The sequence below is a fragment of the Geotrypetes seraphini genome, chromosome 18 (assembly GCF_902459505.1).
Source record: "Geotrypetes seraphini chromosome 18, aGeoSer1.1, whole genome shotgun sequence".
NCBI lineage: Eukaryota > Metazoa > Chordata > Amphibia > Gymnophiona > Dermophiidae > Geotrypetes > Geotrypetes seraphini.
The window spans coordinates 21,337,587-21,358,200 of NC_047101.1; the positions used below are offsets into that span (position 1 = coordinate 21,337,587).

At 46.2% G+C, this 20,614-nt stretch overlaps 1 protein-coding gene across 1 annotated transcript; it reads left to right on the plus strand.

Annotated features, from left to right (window-relative positions):
• The first annotated feature begins 333 nt into the window (after positions 1-333).
• Positions 334-19,915, plus strand: ATOX1 (antioxidant 1 copper chaperone). The gene is made up of 3 exons (XM_033927105.1): positions 334-589; positions 6,821-6,896; positions 19,602-19,915. The coding sequence occupies exons 1-3, from the start codon at positions 341-343 to the stop codon at positions 19,727-19,729; spliced, it is 453 nt and encodes a 150-aa protein (XP_033782996.1). The 5' UTR covers positions 334-340; the 3' UTR covers positions 19,730-19,915.
• The last annotated feature ends 699 nt before the right edge of the window (positions 19,916-20,614 follow it).

Below are 20,614 nucleotides of genomic sequence, written 5' to 3' on the forward strand. Positions count from 1 at the left end.
GGTTATGCAACTCGCCCAAGATCACCCACCTGTGTGTTTTATAGATATATTTAAAAAGCATTATTTTTGGAAAGGGGGGGGGGGGTAGAGAAAGAGAGAGAGATTACCAGCCTGGAAGTGAAGGGGGGTCAGGTAGGATGTAAGGCTGAAGGTTTACCTGTGGTGCCCAATACCCTTGCACAACATACAGGATGTGTATTCTATGAGCTCCATCTACTTACTGATTCACATAACTCCTTAGCTTGTGCCTTGAGCTTTCGTTTGTCCGCTGGCCTTTCAATCAGTGCAGACTGGGGAGGGGGGGGGAGGCAGTATAAGAGCTCCGCCTCACCCGCGTGGCATGTCGCCAGCAGATGGCAGCAGCGCTCCAGGGCACCGGAATCTCAAAGCTGGCGCAACGCGTTGGAAGCGGCTCACCTCCCCGGCCAAACCCCTCCCCACCACCGGCTCCAGACAGCGAAAACAGGAACCCGAGCAGCGATCGGGGGAGGGGGGGAACCCCAGAGGAAGCGGAAACCGAGCTGCGCGAGCGTGTTCCCAGCCGCCGATCCAAGGCAACGGCGAGAGAGGAGTGCAAGAGGGAATGCCGGTGGGTGCTTTGGAACGCAACCTGGAAGCGCCCAGGGCAGGCTGCGCGCGTTAACTAAACGGAGAGGCTCTTTAACTGAAGAGCGGCTCGTGCCGTCTGCAGCAGGGCCCATAGGAATACATTGGGGGGGGGGAGGTTTCCTGGGGGCATGTCTTTTTGTAAAAAGACTGCAGAAGGAGGTGCAAAGTTCATGAGAAACCCTCCTCCCCCTCCCCTCAAAAAAACCCCAAAAACAAAACAACCACGGTGGAGTGACGGTGTTCTTGAAATGGACTTTATTGAAGATTTGAAAGTTCCAAAAGTCAACCTAACAATCCGCATAAAAACCTTAAGGACCTAGTCCGCTGAGAGCGTAGGACCCGACACGGTTCGTGTTTCGACAAGGTGGGCTTCCTCAGGGGGACACTTGGAATGCGCTACCGGAGGAAGTGATCAGGCAGAGTACGGTACAAGGATTCAAACAGGGATTGGACGGATTCCTGAGGGATAGGGGGATCGTGGGATACTGAGAGAGGTGCTGGGATGTAACACAGGTATAGAAAGCCAACCCGGTAATAAGTATAGAAATCCAACCAGGTCGTGCATGTGCAAGACCGGAGGGTTAGGACTTCGATGGGAAGATAGGACTCAATGGGAAACCAAGGTGGCAAGGGGGCCCCTTCTGGTGACTCAGACAGGCCGTGACCTGTTCGGGCCGCCGCGGGAGCGGACTGCTGGGTGGGATGGACCTATGGTCTGACCCGGCGGAGGCACTGCTTATGTTCTTATGTTATGTTCTTATGTCCCTGATAGTCCTATGGTAGTAGATACGTGGAAAAACGAATCAATCCGAAAGTACAGTTGCGTGGCGGTTCACCTAGAATGTGCTGCAAAAACCAAAAGCTTCTAGGTGAACCGCCACGCAACTGTTCTTTTGGATTGATTCGTTTTTCCACGTATTGACTCTCAGGGACCCCCGAGGAAGCCCACCTTGTCGAAACACGGACTGTGTCGGGTCCTACGCTCTCAGCGGACTAGGTCCTTAAGGTTTTTATGCGGATTGTTACGTTGACTTTTGGAACTTTCAAATCTTCAATAAAGTCCCTTTCAGGAACATCGTCACTCCACAGTGTTTTTTTGGGGTGTTTTTTTTTTTTTTTGGGGGGGGAGGGGGTTCTCTTAGATTTTCTTCTCTTGTGGATTTCCCAGGGTCAATCTCTTTGTTTTGGAGGAGCAAAGTCACCAGAAACAAATGCTGCATGAAGAGTTTTCCTGGGCGAGGCGGCATAGGCACGTGTTGCCAGCAGCAGGGTCAGGCTCAGATGGGCTCGGCCTTTTCCCCTTGGATATCGGGGGCTAATCTCCACGGTCCCCTCTAACCCTGCGCTGAGAAACATTCTGGGGTGTGAGGATCAAGCAGTTCCAACGACAGCAAATTCAAGGGCCCTGTTACGTGGTTCCAGGCTGGAGATTTTTTGGGGCCAATCCTGGGTTTGACTTTACATCCCAAAGCAGTGTGGGATTTTGTAGTGCCTGATTTGTCAATTAAAATTAGTGCTGCAGGTCCTATAATGCACCGGGAATCCAGGTCTGTTTCAAAATCTTCAGCCTGGACCTGGGTAACTTGGCATCTCTGAGAATCATTAGATTTGCTTTTTTTTAATATACTGCATAATAAAGAATCTCAGGTTGGTTACAAGTTTGAGGATGAGAGTATGCTGGCAGAGTTTATTTATTTATTTATTTATTGGCTTTCTATCCTGTCCTCCCCAAAGAGCTCGGGCCGGGTTACAGGTTTACAGGAATGTCTGCACCTTGTCATCTGGCTTCCCCGGGCCTTGTACTGTTTCTTAGTTATCTGTGCCCATTTTCATCCAAATAATGGGGTGATCATTATCTTATTTATATCCATGAATATTTATCCTGGAAATTCAAATTTATTTTCTTGGTGTTTTTAAAATCTCAGTTCTTACCACCCCACTTAAGCATGGTAGGTGGGGCGGTTAATGTGTAATCTTAGAAGGAAGTGGGTTTCCTGAGTCTTTAATGAGAGCTTAGTCGTTTTTTTAACTGGCTGCTTCCTGAATTACTGAGATATTGGCTGATTATATTTCTGGGATGAAATAGAAACTGAAATATCAGATATTGTTTCACAATCTTGTTTTTGCTAAAATGATAGCAGAACGCCACATTATTGCTCTAGGATTGTCTTCAACAGACAAAGGCCTAGATTCACTAAACTCACCTATCTGATCCGATCCGTGGCCGAGTCTTGCCGGGCGATCGATTCACTAAAGAGTCCCCATGCAAATTAAGTGATCAGACACACGCCCCCTTAGCGACCCTAGGGATCGCTGCAGAGCGATCCAGACGCAGGTGCAGACCATCCTCTCTGCCTGGAGATGCGATCCGCGCTTGCGCTTGCTCTCCGCACAAGCTCAAGGTAAAAACAAAAGGGGGGGGGTGACTGTACTTGCTGGTCCCACGAGTGGACTTTTCAGGAACAGAACACGCTTTGCAGCCAGACTGTCTCTAGATCAGGAGTGTCAAAATCCCTCCTCGAGGGCTGCAATCCAGTCAGGATTTCCTCAATGAATATGCATGAGATCTATTAGCATACAATGAAAGCAGTGCATGCAAATAGATCTCATGCATATTCATTGGGGAAATCCTGAAAACCTGACTGGATTGTGGCCCGCGAGGAGGGATTTTGACACCCCTGCTCTAGATAGAGGGATACAGACTAGAGAAGAAGCTATTTGATTCCCTTCAGTTGCTAATACAACAGGGAACATAACACAGTTTGCAGCCCCGGTTAAAATAATAATAATAATAACTTTATTCTTCTATACCGCCACAATCTTGCGACTTCTAGGCGGTTTACAATCAAGAGTGCTGGACATTCAGCGAAATACAATAAGTAGATATTCAGAGGAAATACAGAGATCAGAGACCTCAGGAGGTAATAGTATTAGAAATACAATTTGACCACGGGCTCGCACTGCGCTTTTTGCATGATTTTGATGGTTTGATTTTTTTATTTTGATACTGGGATTTCAGGGCTGCAGAGAGCAGGACAGTCGGCAAGGCTGTGAGCGACTGATCCTCAGCCGTCACTTTTTTTTGGTCAGCCCAATCGGTGTTCCTTCGTTGGGTTAGTGGATCACTGCCTTCCTACTTTGCATGCCTTTCCCCCTCATTTGCTTGTGCGGATCGGATCGGCCAGAAGATTAGTGAATCGGGTCGGAGAAGGCTCGCAAAGCTTAGTGAATGTAGCCCAAAGTACAGGAGCAAATGTTTCAAAAGCCTCTGGAGGGGATGGCAGCCCTCATTTCCAGCCCCAAACCACCAACCATTAGAGCACATTTCATTTCAGTTTATCAGCTTATATCCCACTTTTCCAGATAATCTGCTCAACCCCGCCAATTCTACATATGGCGCTTTGATTTGGCTGCGTGCCCAGTTTGTATGCACAACTTAATTGAATGAGCCAATTAACGCGGTACCAAAAAAAAGGGGACATGAAAATGGGAGGATCAGGGGTGTTCCTCAAATTTGCATGCATAATTAGAGGATAAGGGGTGTCAGTGCCTAAAGGCTCCTCATACAAAAGTGTGATAGCGATGTTGCCACGGTAAATGCACCAGTGCCCGTAAGAATTGAATGGACCTCGGTGCATTTACTGTGGTTTTGTAAAAGGGGCCCTAAGTTAGGCGTGAGGATTTGCCCCATATTTCAATTAGGGCAAACGGATGCACCTAAAGTTAGGCGCAAGTGCTGTTTTATAAACCCTGCCTCACTTCTAAGCACGGGTTTATAGAAAATTGCTTAGACTTTTTTTTTTTTTAGTGCTGATTTTCTAATGCGCTTTATATAGCGTTTCCCCCAAAATGGCTTCAGGACTTGTTCCTTTGCAGCAGTGTCCCGCAAACTTTCTCGAGCCACATGTTCTAACCTTTTTGTAAAAGACCTTTTAGTAAAGTTTTGTAAAAATTTGATTTTTTTTGGTTTTTTTTAAGCAGTAGTCATCCTAACTTGAGCAACAAAGCAATCGAGTTTGTGATGGACTTGTCAACAAAAGCTGGACGTTTATACACTCAGTGCTGGTACCCTTTTAGCTTGACTTTTACACCTTATGTTCAAAACCAACTTTGGGGTACTTAATTGACTTCTTTTTCCCCCTTTTGCTTTATAATTCTTGATTTGTTACCGCTGCTGCTGGGGTGGGAGGGAGGGTGGGAGGGGGGGTGGGTTGGTTGGGTGGGTGGGGATTGGTTTTGTGTGCTATTTGAAAAATTGTGCCATGCTTTGTTCATTGCTATGTTTCTGCTTTAATAAAAATGACTTAAACATAAAACATAGTGCCCGTGGCTTGAGACATCCGGAAGCGCGCAGACGTCGCCGTGATGATGTCATGCACATTGCGTGATGGCCCTTCAGACGGGCCCTGAGATGCCAGAAGGGGGTGCCAGCAGGGAAGAGGGCCGGAGAGAAGGAGAGGCACTGGCGCCAGCCGATTGTCTACAGGACGTGCCTCTCGCCACGTCCCAACTCTCCTCCCCAGTGTGCCGCGGCATATCTGAAATCCCAGGAGGCACACCGTTTGCGATACACTGCTTTACAGTTTAACTTCTGTCTTGCATAGGCAGAATTAAGGAATGGTTTCAAGCAATGTTTCTGCACTCTTCATAAAGCAAAGAGAGTGGGTCTTCTGTTCCTGATACTAAAGTCTCTGATGTGGCAACCCGCTTTGTTGTCATGGTGCAGAGCTGCTTGCTCTGGGGAAGTTCAGCTCACTGGAGAAACCAGACTCTTTAAAAACACAGAGGTCAATATTCAGAGCAGGTTAAAGGGCCAGGAGAGGTTCCTGTCTGTTTAATTTGCTTGTGGAGGACTAACTGGGTACATCCAGTTAAGGGCAGCCGAATGTGTCTGGTTAACGGCTAAGACAAAACCGGTTTTTTTGTGGGCAGTCGGAGGACGGAGTTGGCACTTACCCGGTTAAATGCCGATAGTTGGCAGTTAACCAGATACCGGTAAGTTAGCCGAATAAATAGGACTGCATAAAACACAGTCGTGTCTTTATCTGGTTTAACTTATGTGGTAAGTTCTAATATCGTACTTAACTGAGTAAGGGCTATTGGCGTTGTGCTATTGGCTAGTCTTTCTTCCAGATCAAGAGTAATCTTTGAAAATATGATCCAGTGTCCTTCTGTGTCCTGGTAATATACTTCTCTCAAATCCAGGCCTACATTTAGGGGCCCTTAAGCTTAGAGCACGCTAATGGAGAATAGTGTGTGCGAAGTGCCACGAGGCCTATAGGTATAAAATAAGACAGGCAGCATTTAGGCCCCGATTCTATAAATGTGCCTGAAAGATAGTCACCACATGTCAGTCACGAGTATCCTGTTTTCAACAGAGGCCATTCCAGGTCACAAGTACCTGGCAAGATCCCAAAAGGGAAAAATTAGCAGATCTCATGTTGCATAACTTCAGCTATATGTATATTGGAATAGCCGAGTTGGCTAATCAGTTGTGATGGTCACCACAGCTGGTTATACTGAAAGACCGCCCCCGCCCCAAGAGATCCATTGAGTTCAGCTTTCTTTAATTGCGTAATGTGTATACAGATGTCTTTCTAACCTTTTTCCTTTGTGATTGTATTTCCCTGCCTATAGGCCGCCCCAGTGTATAGGCCACAAAAAATGCCTATACATATTTTTAAACTCTTAGATAAACCGCCTCATGTTACAAGCCATGGCTTATCTAAGAATTTTTAAACCACATGGGGGCAGCTTATACATTCCTGCCCCCCTCCTCCTGGTTAATACCCTACCTCCGCTGGCTGCCTCCTGCAATGTCGCAGCCGCGGTGCAGGGCAGGAGCGATCTTTTCAGCGTCCAGCTGCACCATGTTGCTTCCTCAATGCTTGAGTCAGTTCTCGCAAATCTCGCAAGAACTGATGCTGGCATTGAAGCAGCACGGGGCCGGCTGGATGCTGAAAAGATTGCTCCTGCCCTGCACCGTGGTCGCTACATTGCAGGAGGCCAGTGAGGGAGCTACATTATTTAAAAAGGTATGGGGGGGGATCTACTAATGAGGCCGCTTATCTACGATGTCGTTAGATAGGCCGCCCCATATAAGGAAGCCGCACCCACTGTTGGGACTGCAAAACCCATATATAGGCCGCAGCCTGTATATGGGGAAATATGGTACAGATGTCTTTCTAACCTTTTTCCTTTGCAATTGCAGGAACAAGAGTTCTTCGTTAACATGACCTGTGAGGGCTGCTCAAATGCAGTCACTCGTGTCCTGAGCAAGCTTGAAGGTGAGTGAGCTGCGTTAAGATCGCCTTGAGAGAGTTCTGAAAAATTCCCAAAGCCCAGCAGTGATGCTTAAGAAGCTGCACATCGTGTTATACGTCATAACGGTGAATCGCAAACTGTGTGCCGCGGCAAGATTCCGGGCGTGCCACCAGGGGCCGAGTCACTTCCGGCATCGACGCCTCTCGTCTCCCCCCCCCCCCCCCCCAACAACACGAACCTCGTCTCGTTTTCCCTGAGCTCGGGGCCGTGTCTGCGGGGCCTCCGAGCATGCATGGACGTCGACGTGATGATGGTGCACTTCCACGCAACCTCATCGCACGCTCGGAGGCCCTCCAGACACAGTTCCGAGCTCAGGGAAAACGAGATGAGGTTCGTGTGGTGGCAGGGGTGGAGTGGGGCGGGGTTGTGAGTGTGCCACAGAAAAACATTTGGTCCGTTAGTGTGCCGGAGCAACAAAAACAAAATCATTTGTGGGTCCAGAATTGGATTGTCTTCCCTCTTTTGTGACCTTGGATTCCGGAATATCCTTACAAATTGAATTCTCTTCTAAGATATTGGGTGTCCTCATAGACTCTTCACATAGAACATAAGAACATAAGACTTGCCTCTGTCGGGTCAGACCGGAGGTCCATCGTGCCCGGCAGTCCGCTCACGCGGCGGCCCCTCAGGTCCAGGACCTGATAGTGCTCCTACCCTAAAACTCACTTATGCTTTTCGCTTTTGTCCTGTAGTGTAACCTTCTATCTATACCCTGTAATCCCCTTCTCTTTCAGGAAGTCATCCAGTCCCTTTTTGAAACCCAGTATTGTACTCTGTCCTATTACCTCCTTTGGAAGCGTGTTCCAGGTGTCCACCACCCTCTGAGTGAAGAAAAACTTCCTTGCATTCGTTTTGAATCTGTCCCCTCTCAGTTTTTCTGAGTGACCTCTTGTTTTTGTTGTCCCCGCTAGTCTGAAGAATCTGTCCCTATCCACCCTCTCTATGCCTTTCATGATTTTATATGTCTGTATCATGTCTCCTCTCAGTCTCCGCTTTTCCAGGGTAAAGAGCCCCAGTTTGTCTAACCTTTCGGCATATGAAAGGTTCTCCATTCCTTTTATCATCCTAGTTGCTCTTCTTAACTTTCTACTTTCCTCAGGAAACTTCCCTTCTGAGCAAGGCCACATTATGATCACCCCTATTATAAAAAATGCGAATGAACCACCCAATGCCCCTTCTAACTACAGACCGATCGCCAGTATCCCCTTATTCACCAAAATTGCGGAGGGGCTGGTAAAGACGGAACTCTCTGCATACCTAGATAAATTTAACATACTCAGCGACTGTCAATCAGGCTTTCGCACTGACCACAGCACGGAAACCATCTTAGCTTCCCTTCTCGACCACCTCCACACGCTCTTTAGTCAGGGCTCAAGTGCCTTAATCATACAACTTGACCTGAGCAGCGCCTTTGACCTGGTAGACCACACCATTCTCCTCAAATGCCTGGCTCACATCGGCATCTCAGACCAGATCCTTAACTGGTTCCAGGGATTCCTAAGAAATAGATCCTACAAAGTATGCAAGAACAACTCTCTCTCTTACAGCTGGGACAACACCTGCGGGGTCCCGCAAGGCTCCCCCTTATCCCCCACCCTTTTCAACATCTACCTGGCCTCCCTAGGCAACCTTCTCCATAACCTCAAGCTCAAATTCTTCATTTATGCAGACGACATCACAATTTCCATCCCACTCACTAACCTTTCACATGAAATACTCGACCACACAACAAACGTTCTCAACCAGATCGAACTCTGGATGCTAGCATTCAGACTGAAACTAAACCCCGATAAATCTAAATTCTTCCTAGCCACCCCCAATGACAAAATCAAAGAAACTACAATTCAACTGAAAGGAATGACCTTCCCCCTCGAACCAACCTTAAAAATCCTGGGAGTCACGCTGGACAAAAATCTTTCTTTAGAAAATCACACCGACCTCGTCATCAGGAAAAGCTTCTCAGCACTTTGGAAACTTCGCACCATAAAAAAATACTTCAACGACACTTCCTTCCGCCTTCTTGTACAATCCTCCGTCCTCAGTATTCTAGATTACTGCAACATCATATACCTTAACGCCACGAAGAAAACAACCAGGAGACTAAAAATAATCCAGAATACCGCCGTGCGCCTCATCTTTGGCCTAAAGAAATGGGAACATGTCACCCCATTCTACCACCAACTCCACTGGCTGCCTTTCGAGTCTAGAGTCCTTTACAAATTCGCATGCTTCTGTTACAGGGCGGTAAATGGTTCCTCACCAAGTTACATCAATCCTCACTTCAACCTCTACCGCACCAAAAACAAATCCCGTCGTATTCAGCTGTTCGCCTTCCCCTCACCCAAACTTTGTCACTTCAAAAGATTCCTCGACAGAACTTTCGCCTTCCAAGCAGCCAAGCTGAACCCATGGCTTGCACAAATGATACTAGAGGCCCCCACTTACCTCGGTTTCAGAAAATCACTTAAAACTTACCTATTCCGCAAACAAGACCCGAACGGTACCCCCCCCTGACAATATCTCCCCCCCTCCCCAATCGGGCCCCCTCAGTAGGCCTTCCCCCCCTCTTTTTCCCCTCGTCCCGCATCCTCTTTCTAGATCAAATAAAGCTGATAAATAAGTGAAACTATGTTACTCTGTAATTCTAATAACAAATCTGTAATTCGAATAACAATTCTGTAATTCTGAAAAATAATTGTAAATCTGCCTGCCTATGCAGACCCTAATGTAACTCAATGTAAACCGCCTTGAACTCGCATGGGTATGGCGGTATATAAAAATAAACTATTATTATTATTATTATTATTATTCTCTGGACCCTCTCAAGTATTGCCATGTCTTTCCTAAGGTACGGCGACCAGTATTGGACACAGTATTCCAGATGTGGTCGCACCATTGCTCGATACAATGGCAGGATGACCTCCTTCGTTCTGGTAGTGATACCTTTTTTGATAATGCCCAGCATTCTGTTCGCTTTCTTTGAGGCCGCTGAACATTGCGCCGCTGGCTTCATTGTTGTATCCACCAATACCCCCAGGTCTTTTTCTAGGGTGCCTTTCCCCATCTCCCTTCCTCCCATCGTATAGCTGTACATGGGGTTCCCTTTCCCGATGTGCAAGACCTTACATTTCTCCACATTGAAGCTCATCTGCCATCTTTTTGCCCACTCGCACAGTTTGTTCAGGTCGCTCTGTAGTTCTTTGCATTCCTCAACAGTTTTGACCCTGTTGGAGAGTTTTGTATCGTCCGCGAACTTGATAACTTCACATTTCGTGCCCGTTTCCAGATCGTTAATGAATATATTGAACAGCAGCGGTCCCAACACTGACTTACTTTAAGGACCAAATAAATTCCCTTCTTAAGGAAGTGCCTTTTCAGTCTTCATATGTTGAGAAAAGTTAGGGGCCTTTTTCAACAGAAGCATTTTTCTGGTTTGGTCCAATCCATTATATTAGTCCGGTTGGATAACTGCAATGCAGTCAATTTGAGCTTAACTAAGACCTCTCTGCATAGACTTCAATTAATACAAAATACTGCTGCTAAGTTGATCTTTGGAATAAGTAAATTTGATCGTGTGTCTCCATTGCTTTTTAAAACTTCACTGGCTTCCCGTCTTTTGCAGGATTCATTTCAAATGTGTCTGTATTGCCTTCAACATCCTTTATGGCAGGGGTGTCCAATGTCGGTCCTCGAGGGTCGCAATCCAGTCGGGTTTTCAGGATTTCCCCAATGAATATGCATGAGATCTATTAGCATACAATGAAAGCAGTGTATGCAAATAGACCTCATGCATATTCATTGGGGAAATCCTGAAAACCCGACTGGACTGCGGCCCTCGAGGACCGACATTGGACACCCCTGCTTTATGGTATCTTTGCTCCTCTTGTCCTTTATCTTGGAATGCTTATAAATCCTGTCCTGCAAGAAGCACCCAACGACACAAGCTCTCCTTTCCTTCAGTCAAGGGAATAAAATCAACTAGGAACCTCAGCCAATCCTTTATTTTCAAATTAACAGAATTATGGAATGGAATTCCCCATATTCTAAGAGTCTCCAGTTCCTTTCAATTTTTTTCGTAAAGCTTTAAAAACAATTTTGTTTTCTAATCACCTTATAAATCTTTCCTAGCTTTGCCTTCTTCCATTCATTGGCTCTTTTTTTCTTCCCTTCATTTTTTTTTTTTTTTTTTTAAATACTGTTAACCGAATCGAGCTCCTTGTTTGGAGATGATCCAGTATACAAAGCTACAATTTAGTTTAGTTTAGACACTCTGATAGAAGAACGATGTAGGGAAGTCTGTATAAAACGGGGGGGGGGGGGGAAAGGGGCTAATGAGTGTAGAGTAGAGAGTTGCACGGGGACAGAAATCCCACCCGTCCCCGTCAGGATCCTCTCCATCCCCACCTGTCCCCGTCAGGATCCTCTCCGTCCCCACCCATCCCCGCAAGGAATTACCTCCATCCCCGCCCGTCCCCATAAAAAGCAGCAATTACTTTTGACAGGATCATCAGTTCCACAGTTTCTTTTGTGTTTGCGCTGCTGTTTTCCTTGTGGAATCTCTTTGGTGGAACCCTTTTTTTGTTTTCTGTTCAGGTAATTTACTTATAAACCCCCTCTTTTACTAAGGCTGACGTGTCCATTATATTATATGGACGAACCCTGCTTCCAAAGTCTTCCATCCCCCGTGGGAGTCTGTGGGCCAGAGGGGGGTCCACGTGGGAGTCCCGTGGGTTAGGGGGGGATTCCTGCGGGAACCCCGCGGGACCTGCGGGATTCCCGCGATCCCCGTTCCCGTGCAGACCTCTAGTGTAGATTAATTTTTATATACAAAATAGCAAAAGGAAAGAAAAAAGGCCATATTGCCACGCTCTGTGCAAGGAGTAAAATTAAGTATTAGCTGTTTATATTCTTTAACAGATGCTGCCATCATAAGGGGGGTGAGTTAAATCATTTGGGGCCCTTTTACTAAAGTTTATCATGCAGTAGCGGACAATAGCATGTGTTAAGTGTCATGTGACCCGTTGGTAGAAATTAGTCAAATAGCATTTGGGCCTGGATTCTGTAAACGGCGCCATTATCAGCGACCGCCTGACAATGTGCTGCCGATCACGTCAGTCACACGACGGTGCCATTTGCAGAATCGCGGCTACAAGAAAGGTAGGCGCCGGAAATGTCGGCTAGGGTTTTAAAGACCAACATTTCCGAAACCTACCTTTCACAAAAGTCACAACTACGGAGGCGCCTTATGCTACTTCTGGCATTAACCCATGCCTACAGTGGCGTTAGGCATCATAAGGCGCCTCCGTAGGCAGGATAACTGCGGCCGTTTTGGAGTTTTAATTGGTTTTTAATCGGCACAGCCAATTAGCACTTCAATTAAGCGGTGGTAGGGCGTCTACCACTGTCTAACTTCGGGTGCCGTTTTTAGAATCTTGCCCTTGGTGCGCATAAGATTTAGTGAAAGGACCCCTTTTATGATTATTCAAAATAAGCTTTTCCAGAGAATGTGGAAGGCAATTTTCAATGTCATATATCCAGGTATTGCTGAGCTAAAAATACGAGTAGCTGTGTATCCATTGAGCAACTTGAAAAACTGAAGGTGGACAAAGCGATGGGACCCGACAGGATCCATCCCAGGATACTAAGGGGGCTCAGAGAGGTTCTGGCGAGTCCTATTAAAGACTTGTTCAACAAATCTCTGGAGACGGGAGTGATTCCTGGGGATTGGAGGAGAGCGGATGTGGTCCCTATTCATAAAAGTGGTCACAGAGATGAAGCAGGAAACTACAGGCCGGTGAGCCTCACTTCAGTTGTTGGTAAAATACTGGAAGTGTTGCTGAAAGAAAGGATTGTGTACTTCCTTGAATCTGATGGGTTACAGGATCCGAGGCAACATGGCTTTACAAAAGGTAAATCGTGCCAAACGAACTTGACTGAATTTTTTGATTGGGTGACCAGAGAGTTGGATCGAGGACATATGCTAGATGTAATTTACTTGGATTTCAGCAAAGCCTTTGATACAGTTCCTCATAGGAGGCTGTTGAACAAACTTGAAGGATTGAAGTTAGGATCCAAAGTAGTGAACTGGGTCAGAAACTGGCTGTCGGACAGATGCCAGAGGGTGGTGGTTAATGGAAGTCGCTCGAAGGAAGGAAAGGTGAGTAGTGGAGTCCCTCAGGGATCGGTGCTGGGGCCAATCATGTTCAATATGTTTGTGAGTGACATTGCTGAAGGGTTAGAAGGAAAAGTGTGCCTTTTTGTGGATGATACCAAGATTTGTAACAGAGTAGACACCGAAGAGGGAGTGGAAAATATGAAAAAGGATCTGCAAAAGTTAGAGGAATGGTCTAATGCCTGGCAACTAAAATTCAATGCAAAGAAATGCAGAGTAATGCATTTGGGGATTAATAATCGGAAGGAATCATATATGCTAGAAGGAGAGAAGCTGATATGCACAGACGGGGAGAGGGACCTTGGGGTGATAGTGTCCGAAGATCTAAAGGCGAAAAAACAGTGTGACAAGGCAGTGGCTGCTGCCAGAAGGATTCTGGGCTGTATAAAGAGAGGCGTAGTCAGTAGAAGGAAGAAGGTGTTGATGCCCCTGTACAGGTCATTGTTAAGGCCCCACTTGGAGTATTGTGTTCAGTTTTGGAGACTGTATCTGGCGAAGGACGTAAGAAGACTTGAAGCGGTCCAAAGGAGGTCGACGAAAATGATAGGAGGCTTGCGCCAGAAGATGTATGAGGAGAGACTGGAAGCCTTGAATATGTATACTCTAGAGCAGGGGTGTCCAATGTCGGTCCTCGAGGGCCGCAGTCCAGTCGAGTTTTCAGGATTTCCCCAATGAATATGCATTGAAAACATTGCATGCAAATAGATCTCATGCATATTCATTGGGGAAATCCTGAAAACCGACTGGACTGCGGCCCTCGAGGACCGACATTGGACACCCCTGCCCTAGAGGAAAGGAGAGACAAGGGAGATATGATTCAGACGTTCAGATACTTGAAGGGTATTAACGTAGAACATAATATTTTCCAGAGAAAGGAAAATGGTAAAACCAGAGGACATAATTTGAGGTTGAGGGGTGGTAGATTCAAAGGCAATGTTAGGAAATTCTACTTTATGGAGAGGGTGGTGGATGCCTGGAATGCGCTCCCAAGAGAGGTGGTGGAGAGTAAAACTGTGACTGAGTTCAAAGAAGCGTGGGATAAACACAGAGGATCTAGAATCAGAAAATAATATTAAATATTGAACTAAAGCCAGTACTGGGCAGACTTGCACGGTCTGTGTCGGTATATGGCCATTTGGTGGAGGATGGGTTGGGGAGGGCTTCAATGGTTGGGATGGTGTAGATGGGCTGGAGTAGGTTTTGAAGGAGATTTCGGCAGTTGGAACCCAAGCACAGTACCGGGAAGAGCTTTGGATTCTTGCCCAGAAATAGCTAAGAAGAAAAAATTTAAATTGAATCAGGTTGGGCAGACTGGATGGACCATTCGGGTCTTTATCTGCCGTCATCTACTATGTTACTGTGAGTTTAATGTGCATACGTATATAAATGCTCCAGGTTCATTACTAACCATACTTTTGAAGCAAATGAAAGGCCAACTAAGGCTGTAGATATTGTGAGAACTGGATCTTTTTAAATCCCTGAGGTATCTTGTTTCTGAGTACAATTCATACGTGAAAGTCTTCTCCCACGTGACTAAGATAATAACTCAGTAGTATTAAATCTTGAGGAAATGCACGTAGTCATTAAAGTTCAGCATAACTTACACCTACAGATTGAGCTTCTCCAGACTGATTAACTCTACTGAAATATTATCCTTCATAACGACTCAGTTTCTTTCCTTTTATCTTAGGTAGCAGTCTTTAACGAGAAGAGTCCGTCAAACAATATCCTTTTCAATATCCTTTGTACATCTGCATTTATCAGTAAGCTCTGTGGAAAATTAGCCTTCTCCCTCAGTTTTAGCAACCAAACTTTATGCTTCCAGTTGCCCCATATAGGCCCACAATATAACTAAAATCTTCCAATAACCAGACGCCTTTAAACTCGCTATGATTTAGGCCAGTGGTTCCCAACCCTGTCCTGGAGGACCACCAGGCCAGTCGGGTTTTCAGGATAGCCCTAATGAATATGCATGAGAGAGATCTGCATATCATGGAGGTGTCGGGCATGCAAATCCGTACCATGCATATTCATTAGGGCAATCCTGAAAACCCGACTGGCCTGGTGGTCCTCCAGGACAGGGTTGAGAACCACTGATTTAGGTATCTAACTTCTGGCACCTTAGTGCGTGCTAAGCTTTAGTGAAAGGGTCCCTTATTTATTTATGTTACCATCCACTCGTATGGGACCACGATACAGCTCATATCTTCCAATAACTAAACTCCTTTAAATTGCATGTTGCTGGCTTCTTCCAGTTTTAAAGCACATAGGCCCAGATTCTAGTAATGGCATCATTCAGATTACTGAAGTCTAATGTAGAGGTCTCCACGGGAACGGGGATCGTGGGAATCCCCCCCCTAACCCACGGAACTCCCACGGAGACCCCCCCTCTGGCCCACGGGACTCCCACAGGGACCCCTCTCTAGCCAACAGGACTCCCACGGGGATGGAAGGCTTTGGAAGCAGGGTTCGTCCATATAATATAATGGACAGGACAGCCTTAGTAAAAGAGGGGGTTTATAAGTAAATTACCTGAACAGAAAACAAAAAAAGGGTTCCACCAAAGAGATTCCACAAGGAAAACAGCAGCGCAAACACAAAAGAAACTGTGGAATTGATGATCCTGTCAGAAGTAATTGCTGCTTTTTATGGGGACGGGTGGAGATGGAGAGGATCCTGGCGGGGACGGGCGGGGATGGGTGGGATTTCTGTCCCCGTGCAACTCTCTAGTCTAATGACCAACATTTATTAATTATCCCTTCCCTTAAAATTATTAATACACGACGGCACTTCATCTTTTCCGTTACAGCTCCTCAAACATGGAATTCCCTTCCAATTTACTTGAGAGAGGAAAAAAATTTGGAGAAATGTAAGAGCCAACTCAAAAGCTTTCTTTTTAAAGATGCATTTAATGACTAAAAGAATTGTCTAGGAGTTTCATTTTATCTTCATGTCTTTTGAGATTCTTTGTTCTTTCCTTTCCTATTGTTTTTAACCTTAAACGTCTTTCCTTCTATTAAGCAGATTGTATTTCTTTTCTCATTTTTTCCTCATGTTTTATTATGTTTAGAAAATTAGTCTTTATTATATCTTGCAAGATTTAGTTTTTTAGTTAGTTTTGTTTGGCCCCCCAATTTTATTGATTTGTTCATCACTTAGAATTTGGAATAAGCGATTAATCAAATTTTATAATAAACTTGAAACTTAAACTTGATCCTGAAGTTAATATCCTACCGCCATCTAACTAACCAATTGGGATGCCCATTTTTTTTTTTTTTTTTTTCAAATTGATGCAGCGAACAGCGCCTACATTGAAGGCATCATTTGCACACCTACGGAAGCGTCTAAACACGCCTAAGGATGTCTGAGGCCGGCGCGGGTTACGTTGGAAGTGGTCTTAGGCGACGCTAGGCGCTTCAATTGGCGCAAGACGGGTGCCTTAAATTTAGGCCTGTAAAATGCCTTCATTTAAGGCGCCTGTTTTTTAAAACAGTCGAGATTCTGTAAACTGCGCCAGTGCACGATTAACGCGCTGTCGGCGGATGTTTTTAAGTGGCCTCTGGTACCGGCGCTGTTTACAGAATCTGGGCCATAGAGTATTTATGAACGTTCTAAAAGTTAAAGGCCTCCTTTATTGAGTAATTCACACAGACACAAGCCCTGATTATATTAATTGCACCGAAAGTTAAGCCCCCTACATCGGCGTGCCTAACTTAATTGATTAATAAGAACATAAGCAATGCCTCTGCTGGGTCAGACCTGAGGTCCATAGTGCCCAGCAGTCTGCTCACGCGGCGGCCCAACAGGTCCAGGACCTGTGCAGTAATCCTCTATCTATACCCCTCTATCCCCTTTTCCAGCAGGAAATTGTCCAATCCTTTCTTAAACCCCAATACTGTACTCTGCCCTATTACGTCCTCTGGAAGTGCATTCCAGGTGTCCACCACACGTTGGGTAAAGAACAACTTCCTAGCATTCGTTTTGAATCTGTCCCCTTTCAACTTTTCCGAATGCCCTCTTGTTCTTTTATTATGCCCTTCATGATCTTGTATGTCTCTGTCATATCCCCTCTAAGTCTCCTCTTCTCCAGGGAAAAGAGTCCCAGTTTCTCCAATCTTTCTCTATCTATCTCTATTTCTCTCTCTCTTTCTTTTTATCTCTCTCTCTCTCTGTCTCCCTTTCTCTCTCTCTTTCTTTTTATCTCTCTCTCTCTCTCTCTGTCTCCCTTTCTCTCTCTCTTTCTGTCCCTCTCCACTCTCTCTATGCCCTTCATGATCTTATAAGTCTCTATCATATCCCCTCTAAGTCTCCTCTTCTCCAGGGAAAAGAGACCCAGTTTCTCCAATCTCTCAGCGTATGAAAGGTTTTCCATCCCTTTTATCAGACGTGTCGCTCTCCTCTGAACCCTCTCGAGTAACGCCATATCCTTCTTAAGGTACGGCGACCAATATTGGCTTAAGAGTACTGATAATTGGCACTGAACACCTCATAATTGCCATTAATTGGACGTAGTTGAAAGATAGGAGCTATCGCCGGCTCTACCTATGGACCAGGTAGGGCATTGGCGACAAAGGGTGCCAGAATCCCAGTTCGGTCTACCTTCAGACTCCTAGACATTTATTGATGACTTACCACAGCCTGTTACTAATCCTGTGAGAATCCAGGGTTCTCTTAAGTGGCTCTGCTTTAACTGTGTTCAAGTTTTTTATGTAGGATCAATATTAAGGGCTGTGTCTTAGATTATTTTTGCACTTTCCCAAAGGCATTTTATAAATACACCTCTAGAAGAAGCTTTCTTAAGGGCCTATTTACTAAACTGGGCTAAGTTTTTCCCATTAATATACATTAAGGGCCAGATTCTGTACAGGATGCCCAGTCTCAGCAAACGCCTGAGAATCGCACACGGACGTCCTATATAGAACCTCGTCTGTCCTTGTAACCATCCCAATTCTCTAACCGGTGTCCATGTCACAGGCACTGGTTAGAGAATCACATTACTGCTGAGCTGATCTCCGCAAGGGAATTTCCCTGCAGCAATCAGTTTAGCAGCTGCAGCTGGGAACCCATCCCCCCGCAAAGTTGGCCAGCAGGAGGGATGTCCACTCCCCCCTGAATTCCCCCCCCCCCTTTACGCTGTCTGTGGCAGGAGGGATGCCTAATCCCTCCTACCGCAAACCCCAAAACAATTCCCGGCAGGAGGGATGCCCAGTCCTTCATGCCGCAAATCCCGAAGCCCCCCTCCTCCCACCCGAATGTGCGCAGGCAGGAGGAGTTCCCAGTTCTTCCTGCCGCCAACCCCCGAAGATCAACAGCAGGAGGAATGCGCAATCCCTCCTTTTGAAACCCCTGAAGCCCTCCCCACGAATGTTCACAGCAGGGGGAGTGCCTAATTCCTCCTGCCGGAAAACCCCACCCCAAAGATCACAGCAGGAGAGATGCCCTTTCCCTCCTACCGGAAACCCCGCCCCCACTCTCCGAAGATCACCAGCAGGAGGGATGCCCAGTCCCTCCTGCCAGAAACCCCCCAGCCTCCCCAAAGATCACTGGCAAGAGGGATGCCTAGTTCTTCCTGCCAGAACTTCCCCCTGTAAACATTCCATCACCCCGACAGCCCCAAGCCCACCTGTTCCCCTCCCTGTACCTATTTATTGCAGGCTTTCCAGAGGGATGCTTAGTCCCTCTGGCCGGCAGGCCTGCCTTCACAGACTAGCAGGCCTTCCCCTTTTCGGTGCATCCTGGGATGCACCAGGGAGGGCCTAAGACTGATTGGCCAGATCCCTTAGGCCATCCTCGATAGACTAATGGATCTGGCTAATCGGAGTCTTAGGCCACTCCCAGTGCATCCCAGAATGCACTGGGAGGGAGGCTTAAGATTCCAGTTGGCCCAGGCACCTAAGACTCCTCCTATGGGAGGGACCTTAGGTGCCTGGGCTAATCAAGGCCTTAGGCCCCTCACCAGTGCATTCTAAGATCCATCGAGAAGAGGAATGCCTGCCATTCTGTGGAGGCGAACCTGCCAGCCGGAGAAGTAAGCATCCCTATGACCAGTCTGCAAGAAATAGGTACGGGGGGAGGTGTCCTGGTGAGCTTGGGAGTGTCGGGGTGGGGGCATGTTTTCAGAGGGGTTTCTGACAGGAGGGACTGGGCATCCCTTCTGTTGGTGATCTTTGGAGTGTGGTGGCAGGAGGAATTGGGCATTCCTGCCACGTCTGTATCGGGAGGGTTCGCCATTGTGGTAGGAGGAATTGTGCACTCCTGCCACGGACATTCGGGGGGAGGGGGCTTCGGGGGTTCTGGCAGGAGGGAGTGGGCTTCCCTCCTACCGGCCAACTTCGTAGAAGGCACGGGTTCCCTGCCGCGGCCACTAAACTAATTATGGCCCATGAACATAAAATTTCACAGTAAAGATATTAATTTGTAATAGCAAGGACAGGAGTTTTAAAGCCAGTGCTTAAAAACAATATACTGATGTTTCTCTTGCCGTTCCTTCTTTCAGGAGTGCAATGTTTTGATATTGATTTACCCAACAAGAAGGTTATGATCAATTCAGAACACAGTGTTGACAAATTATTGGACACGCTGAAGAAAACTGGGATGGATGTCCAGTTCCTGGGAACAAAATGACCTAGAGATGGGTGGCTATACTGCACAGTGGACAGATTGTTTTGGGTAACAGTGGCAATTCTTCTATCCATCACTGCTAATGATCAAATAGGACTGCAGGTGGATCCACTGTCTTAACTTACGGCCCTAGTTTCTGCTTGTCATGACAACTTTTTCTTTTCAATAAAAACTAGAAATGCAGTACTATTTATTGGTTGAGTACAAAAGTACCATAAATAAGCGGCTTCAGCCTTCATTAGAAACTTCCTAAGTTCCTGATTTTCTTTCCCTGTTACTGAAACATGTTTTCAGCTGCTATTTCTCCAAATGATGATGCAGTGATGCCTTGGAATCCGAACTTAATCCGTTCCAGAACCCCGTTCGAGTTCCAAGACAATTTTTCACATTGAAAATAATAGAAACTGGATTAATCCGTTCCTGGGTCCCACAAACTCAAAATTTTAACAGTAAATACACTGGCTTTTCAAGATAAAATATTAAATATTCCAAAGCAGCATTCAGATTCTGGGGCAGAAACACACGCATACAATGTGCAGGGCGTTCGGATTCCAAAGCAGAGTTCGGGTTCTGGGGCAAAATTTACTACAAAAAAAAGTTCAGATTCAAAGCGTTCGAGTTCTGGGGTGTTTGGATTCCGAGGTACCACTGTATTAGGTAGATTTAATAAGGAGCACCTAAAATTAGGCACCGGAATACAGGGCATAAGAACATAAGAGTTGCCCTACTGCAGTGGTCTCCAACTCCAACCCTTTGCAGGGCCACATTTTGGATTTGTAGGTACTTGGAGGGCCGCAGAAAAAATAGTTAATGTCTTATTAAAGAAATAACAATTTTGCATGAGGTAAAACTCTTTATAGTTTATAAATCTTTCCTTTTGGCTAAGTC

What these genes read in the sequence shown, in the direction of transcription:
- ATOX1 (XM_033927105.1), top strand. Translation starts at nt 341, where the DNA reads ATGTCGCCAGCAGATGGCAGCAGCGCTCCAGGGCACCGGAATCTCAAA. An exon ending in GAGTGCAAGAGGGAATGCCG is followed by an intron (nt 590 to 6,820) that starts GTGGGTGCTTTG and finishes TTGCAATTGCAG; the next exon opens with GAACAAGAGTTCTTCGTTAA. An exon ending in TGTCCTGAGCAAGCTTGAAG is followed by an intron (nt 6,897 to 19,601) that starts GTGAGTGAGCTG and finishes TCCTTCTTTCAG; the next exon opens with GAGTGCAATGTTTTGATATT.